The sequence below is a fragment of the Engraulis encrasicolus genome, chromosome 6, assembly GCF_034702125.1.
Source record: "Engraulis encrasicolus isolate BLACKSEA-1 chromosome 6, IST_EnEncr_1.0, whole genome shotgun sequence".
In the NCBI taxonomy this organism is placed as follows: Eukaryota; Metazoa; Chordata; class Actinopteri; order Clupeiformes; family Engraulidae; genus Engraulis; species Engraulis encrasicolus.
The window spans coordinates 47,767,680-47,775,179 of record NC_085862.1 but is presented as its reverse complement, the minus strand read 5'-3'; the positions used below and the strand labels follow the sequence as shown (position 1 = coordinate 47,775,179).

The 7,500-nt window shown below is 46.5% G+C and overlaps 1 protein-coding gene across 3 annotated transcripts in view; it reads right to left on the bottom strand.

Annotated features, from left to right (window-relative positions):
• pde4ba (phosphodiesterase 4B, cAMP-specific a) overlaps positions 1-7,500 on the bottom strand; it is a 243,668-nt gene that overhangs the window by 103,095 nt on the left and 133,073 nt on the right. Inside the window, exon 1 of one of the 3 annotated variants that reach the window (XM_063201818.1) lies at positions 1,881-2,782. The exons of the other annotated variants lie outside the window; for them this stretch is intronic. Coding sequence (XP_063057888.1) covers positions 1,881-2,056 — 176 coding nt within the window. The 5' untranslated portion in view covers positions 2,057-2,782. Of the gene's footprint in view, positions 1-1,880; positions 2,783-7,500 lie in introns of those variants that run through there. 3 annotated transcript variants of the gene reach the window in all.

The window sequence follows — 7,500 nt, the reverse complement described above, 5'->3', positions numbered from 1 at the left end:
GTGCGTGAGTGTGCGTGTGTGTGCGTTTGTGCTTGTGTGAATGAGTGTAAGTTACAGGGTGATAGAGAGAGTACAGTGTGTGTGTGAGCATATGGTCATGGATAGTTTTCCCTTCTTCACTCTCCGTACGGAGCTACGGAGCAGAAAAACAGCAAGAGTTTCCATACTTTTCACAAAGAGTTCGCACACACACAGAACACCCAGAACATTATACGTCAAAGTGTGCCATGGAAGCTATGCGTGGTATGTGAAGCATGTTTAAAAAATAGAGAGACCCAACTTTTGTTCTGTTCCTCACTCACGTGCAATTTACATTCCTGTGGAAAGGGACGGCCCCACAGCAACCCAGGGGTGCATTTCCCGAAAGCGTAGTTGTTAGCCTGTTAGCAACTTAGGTAGTTGCCAATGGGAAATTGCATGGCAAACAACAAAAGTGCTAAGTAAGTTAGCAACTATGGTTTCGAGAAATGCACCCCAGGGCTGAAATCCACCAAAGGCCCCACAGCTAGCCAGGGGTGCGTTTCTCAAAAGCATAGTTGTTTGCCAATTAGCAACTTGGGTAGTTGCCGATGGGAATTTGCATTGAACATTTAACAAAGTAGCTAATATAGTTAGCAACTATTGTTTTGAGAAATACGCTAAGATCCTCCTAAGGCACCCACAGCTAGCCAGGGTTGAGACCCAGCTAAGGCCTCTTCCTACTCAGCAGTCCTCCGGCCTAATCAGGCTCGTGTGGTGGCAGTGGTAGTGGTGGTGGGGGAAGAGACCCAGACGTGCATGGAGGACAGAGGACAAAGGACAAAGGAAGGACATGTGCATAACCCACCCTCAACACACGCACACAAACTTAGACTCACGCATACATATACACAAACATAAACCTACACACACACACACACACACACACACACACACACACACACACACACACACACACACACACACACACACACACACACACACACACACACACACACACACACACACACACACACTCGATTATATAAACCCACAGATGAAAAATACCATAGCACACATTACCCTGCCACAACACATACGATAGGACAAATAAACATTGAGTATGTCTTCCAGCTAAAGAGCTCTCTTGAAAGAAGCAGTGGGAAAATCTACATACAGTACACACAACTAAACAAACAGACTCAACCAGTCCCACAAGCCGCACACACACACACACACACACACACACACACACACACACACACACACACACACACACACACACACACACACACACACACACACACACACACACACACACACACACACACACACAGTCATACTAAACAAACTGTTTATTATATCAGGTTCTAGGACACCAGTTCCAATGGAGAGGCAAACAAACCTAGCAGCATTTTTCTATAACCAATCAGGGGGCCCCTGACACGCATTAGCTTTTTTTCAAAAGAAACAAGCTTCAAAAGACCTCTGAAGAAGAGTTCCACGCTACAACAACTCTCTCGTACAGTACAGCGCCGTACAACCTGAACAACAAAAGCCTGTATTATTTAATGAAAGCCAATACTGGCTTTCCTATTATCAGGCTGAATGTGTAATTCACAACAGTTTCGCAAGCACACACACGCGCACGATTGCTCGCACGCACACACGCACGCACACATGGAAACAAACACACCCACTCACTCACACACAGCTTTTAGTAACTTCAATAACTTTGCCGCCACTCTTAGCCAGGATTCTCTGTTGAGTTATTGGAACTCAATTGGCCCTTTCTGGTAAAGCAAGAAATAAACAAACAAACAAAAAAAAAAATAAACACACAAACACACACCAACACATTCGCAGCCACACACACACACACACACACACACACACACACACACACACACACACACACGTACCAGACCCAGGAGTGTCGGCGGTAGGAGAAAGGGATCATGCCCAGGGTGTGATTGATGCTCTTCCTGTGCTGGTCCAAGATGGAGGCCAAGGCTATCCTGTCGACGGGGCCACTTTCAGAGGGGTCAAACTCGTCCTCAGCCATGTCATGGTCAAGGTGTTCCGTGGCCTCACTCATGCTCGCATCATAGTGGCATGTAACGTTTTTTTGGTTTGGCGGTTGCCTAGGCGTTGCTGCCTAACTGGCTGGCTGGTTGATTGGTAGCTAATAGGTTGGCGTGATAGCGGCTCGGCTAGTAGGCCTAAATAGTGAGCACGACAGGCTAGGCTAGGCAAAGCTACGCTAGGTAGCCACCTGAGCTTGTGGCCTTGGCTGGTGGTCGCATCGTCCAGGCCAGTTCAGGCTGACTGGCTTTGGTTTGTCAAAGTTGGCAGCGTTGAGTCAGGCAGGAAAAACATATCCACACACACACACAAGCACAAACACACAGTCACACTGAAACACTTCTGCTGAAGTGATCAGCTGAGACAGGAAGTGCTACCACACCAACAGGAAGGTGAAGCCAGTAGGTCGAGCCAGTCAGGTCTGCTTAAAAAACACCACCGTCTACCCCTCTACCAACACCTAAGAGTCTTATTTACCCTGACACACTCTCTCTTCATATACTGTATCGCTATCCCTTCGCTTCCTTCGTCCCTGCTTGCTGTGTTCTCTCTCTCTCCCTTTCGCTCTCTTTCTTCCCGTCCTTCTTAACTTCTTCCTCTTCTTCCGAGGCCGGTCTCGACGAGCCTCCTTCTCCTCCTCCTCTCTTTGCTCCCTCTGTGCAGTATCTGTGGCAGCGTGAGGCAGCGAGAAGAGGCAGGGTCAAGTTTGTGTGGCTGTTTCCCCCCCTCCTTCTTCTTCGGTTTGACGTCTCTCCACTCTGCTTCACTTTATCCCTCCTTCCACTCTTCCCTTTGGCCCATGCAAGCCTTGCCTCCCTTCTCTCACTCTCTTTTTTTCTCTCTCCCTGCCTCGCTGTCTTTCTCTCTCAATCTCCCTCGCTCTCTTTTTCTTTTCCCTCCCTCTTTTTCTGTCACCCCTTTCAAACTCTATTTCTCTCTCTCTCTCTCTCTCCCTCTCTCCCTCTCTCTCTCTCTCTTTTTCTCTCTGTCTTGCTCTCTTTTTCACTTTCGGTCACCCCTTTCAAACTCTATTTCTCTCTTCTTTTCTTTCTCTTGCCCCCAACCTCTCTCTCTCTGTCTCTCTCTCTCTCTCGCTCTCTCTCATGTAAACTCCAGCGATAATGATCCTCTCCCCGGTGTCCTCTTGCACTCTGCTCTGACTGTCAGTGATTGTCTTGGGTCTATGTCTGTCTATGTCGGTGGGACTGGTTCCTCCTCTTCTTGTGGTTTCTCATCTCGCTGGTTTACTCAGCTCAGCTCAGCCCTGCTCTGCCAAAAAAAATTACATGCTCGGGCTTCTCCTCCTTCTTGCCTCAAGGAAGTTTCTCTCTCTTCTTTCCTTCTCGGTATTGCTTTCACCTGTGTGTTTGTACTATACGTGTGTGTGTGCGTGTGTGTGTATGTGTGAGAGAGAGAGGGACAGAGAGAGAGAGAGAGAGAGAGAGAGAGAGAGAGAAAGAGAGAGAGAGAGAGAGCCAAGGCACGCCCCCTCTCCCACGAAGCCATCCAGTATCTGAATGTGTGTATGGTCCTCTGTGTGTGTGTGTGTGTGTGTGTGTGTGTGTGTGTGTGTGTGTGTGTGTGTGTGTGTGTGTGTGTGTGTGTGTGTGTGTGTGTGTGTGTGTGTGTGTGTGTGTGTGTGTGTGTGTGTGTGTGTGTGCACATGTGTATGTGTATGTTCCTGAGTGAGTGTGTTTGTGCCTGTTTGTGTGCACATGTATGCGTATGCTCCTCTCTGTGTATGTGCGTATGTGCGTGCATGTGTGCATTGTAACTTAAGTAGTAGAGAAAGGTGATGTGACCTAGCTCTCTCTCTCTCTCTCTCTCCCTCTCTTTCTCTCTCTCTCTCTCTCTCTCTCTCTCTCTCTCTCTCTCTCTCTCTCTCTCTCTCTCTCTCTCTCTCTCTCTCTCTCTCTCTCTCTCTCGGCCATTGAGCATGTGGGTGTGTTTGTGTGCATGCATGCGTGTGCATGTTGGTACCCTGAAGCTGGTGTGAGCAGGTCATATTTACTGAGTGAACTTTGATCCTTTCTCTCTCCCTCTCCATACACTCTTTTTCTTAATGTCCATCCTTCTCTCTCTCTCCTTCTCCTTCTCTCCCTCTCTCCTTGTGTGTCGCTTTGGTATCACCCTTCTTTGCCCTTGTTTCAAACTCTGATATAATCTTCTTAACACTTCTCTATCGTTTCAATCAATCTCTTTTTGCCTGTCCATGTTCTTGCTCTCTATCTGTACTTCTTTTGTATCTTTTCTTTCCCTCTCTTCTTTGCTCTCTTCTGTCTTTCTTTGCCTCTATTTTATTTCTCTGCCACATTCCCTCGCCTCAGCACTGGTGTGTAATGTGACCCACGGGGCAGGGGAAGCCATATATCCTGTGTCAGCTGATAGAAATGCACATGCCTGTGGGCCTCTCACCTGGACACTGCATGCAGTCATCTACAGTACATCCCTGTACCAGCCTGTACCTGCCTAGACTTCCTTCCTGTGACGCAGCGCACAATTCAGTGACAAAGTCAGTCTGGCCAAACAAGCTATCACAGCAATTTCGAAACGCCAATGGAACAGGAATAACAAGTCAAATCAAGTCAAAAACTATGGGTTTGAGGAATGAGTGGTCTGGTCGGTTTTAGCTTTAGCCAGTAGCATACAGAGGCATTTGAAATACAAAAAATAAAGATATTGTTTTAGTCTTTTATTATTTTTCCGACAGCATAGCGTAATATAGATAGAACAAATTTGGGAGAGAGAGAGACGGAGAAGGATCGGGAAATGGCCTGGGACGGAATCGATCCCGGGTCGCTGGCACAGCACTCCACCGCCAAGCTGTTTTAGCCAGCGGCTGCGCTTCGCCGAAATAGACTTACACTTTTGATAGACGATGGCGAAACCCACCATCTAAATCCCAACTTTGAATCTATGACAGCTTGGCCAGACCAAGCTTACAGTGCTTTATAGTCATGATTGTCCATAGCGCTGCCTCCAGAAGTACCAACGCAAATCTTGAACTTTGTGAATGGTAGATGGTGACGGTGAAACAGCAGTGTTGTCTTCCCAAGACCCTTTCAAAAGTTTTCGCTAACAATTTGAAAGTCTCCACTGAGAGTGTCCAGTAGTCTTTTGATGTCATGAGTGTGAAGAGGAACACCAGCAGGCCTGGCATATCATTTTTATTTGATCACATCTGTACATTTCACAGTGAGTTTATGATTTTGCTTGAAACCAGTCAGATAAAGGGAATGAAATCAGCTTCAACCAGACATCCATTTTTAAAACACTGTGATGTTTTAGGCCAATGGAGCATTTTTTCTTTGTACTCTAGGTCTATGTGATGTTGGATCTTCTCCAAACTAGAATGGTGTGGGTGTTACTGATGCCTTCCTGCACAGTCTACCACTCAGGGCTCAAACTCATGACCTCCTAGCAAACCCTCTGGGACGGGAGCACTGAGCTAAAGGTCTAGGCCAGGGAGTCTTAACCTTTTTGACGTTGAGGCCCATTTTCTTCTGTGCAGAGTGGCCCGGGGCCATAAAATAATATAATAATGATATAGAGCATATATATATATTTTTTTGTGTGTATGTCTGAAAAAACAATTAAATCCTGTTTAAAAAAATTGCTTATACAGTAGTAAAAAATAGGACTATTAATGCATTTTGTAGGCTAGTGGAAATTCTGTATTAAATGAGCTCACTCTTCTGTATTCAATGATAAACAATCCTTTCACAGTGCATCAGGCCAGAGCCATTCATACATTTGACATTTGTAACAGCTCTGTTTGCGATTTGTGATGAATCTGCTGAGGGTTGATTCAAGACGCTTTTACTTAGTGATGTGCAGATGCGACGCGAGAACAGAAACTTCTGGCAGCCTGTCAAAAACGGAAAGCTTTGTTGCGCAATATCACGCAAATTTCATTAAATAAATGTATTTTGGGGGACACAAGGAAAACAGTTTTGCTTTGTCAGTAAACTGAATCCGTTTGAGTAACGTTTCCATCGGTTATTTTATTTTGTAACTAACCGTGAGGAGAGAAGGCGTCGGCAAATTACACTTTGCGCCGGTTGGTAATTTCTCATTCTCCATTCGTGTACTGCATGTATTGCCGTCTTTGACGTCTTCCACTAGCCTACTAAACCAGCTGTGCGTGGTAAAAAGGCGCATGCTGTCTTCAGCATCTTTAATTGATAATGCATGCAGTTACACGGCCCATCGCGGCCCTGCAGTGCGAGGATGAAACTTTTCCGCAGCCCTTAAGTTTCTGAGCACGGCCCAGCTTTGGGCCGCGGCCCTATGGTTAAGAATCCCTGGTCTAGGCTGATAGCCGATAGCCGATAGCTCGGTCCTTATCGCATCTGTATGAGGCTTTGGGAGGGAGGTTTACTAATGTCCTAATGCCAAACTGTGCTAGTTGGCAATGACATACGTTACACAGGCTTTCACTGGTCTCCTTAAAAACAGTATCTGGCAGGCAATCCCGCTCACTGAAAGACCATTTGGATTTGAAATTCGACAGAAAAACAGAGAGAAAGGAAAAGTCACAGACTGACACACACTGTACCAACCCACTTCATTCACATCACTTAAGTGCAAACATTGTCATGATGCATTTTTAAAAAGGTTACCCTGCGAACAGACAGCAGGCATTGAAAGAGTTAAAACGCAGCACAGATCAGGGGAGATGAACGCTGCGAAATATTCAACTTTTAACATTCAATAAGGGAGAGCGACCAACCGAAGCTCGTGTTTAGAAAAAATGTAAACATTCCATTGGCTGACACCTGCTGCCACGGAGCTCATGACATATTTTTCACTGAAGATCAACATCTCTTTTGACGCCTTCGACGCTCGAAGCGGTTTGGGAGCTTTTGCCACCTCTGCCGCTTGCTCTTCCAAACAAAGTTACTTCTGCCGCTTTCCACGCCTTCAACACCTGCTGTTTTCTCCCCCAGGGTTAGAAGACAGACAGGAATTTGGTGAGCTTCAGGGTGTTCACCTTTACTCCTTGCTGCGCATCGGTGTCTCAAACTTCTTTTAGGCAAGAAAATCTGAGGCAAAAAATATGGCACTTTTTTGTGACATGCGGGCGATCGACGTTTTTGAGCATGGGGAGAAGATGCCAACGTTTTGACACTCCGACGAGGGGAGAGGCGGCCGAGAAGACATGGCCTGGGTCTACTCTTAGGGGGACGAGAAGACACCTGCGATGCCCCAGCCGCGGGCGTTCAATTGATGACACTTTTTAAAAATATATATTTGGGGGGGGGGGGATCGAACCCAGGTCGCCCGCATAGCAGGCCAGTGCCCAGCCGAATAAGCCATGGCTGGGCCCGATTGATGACAGTTTTTATATTTATTAGGCTAGAAATATGGCATCTGTGTAGCCTAATAAGTTACAAGGTATTGCTTCTCCAACTCCAGTGACAGAGGATACGCAGTACCAGTCAGCATGACCTTTCA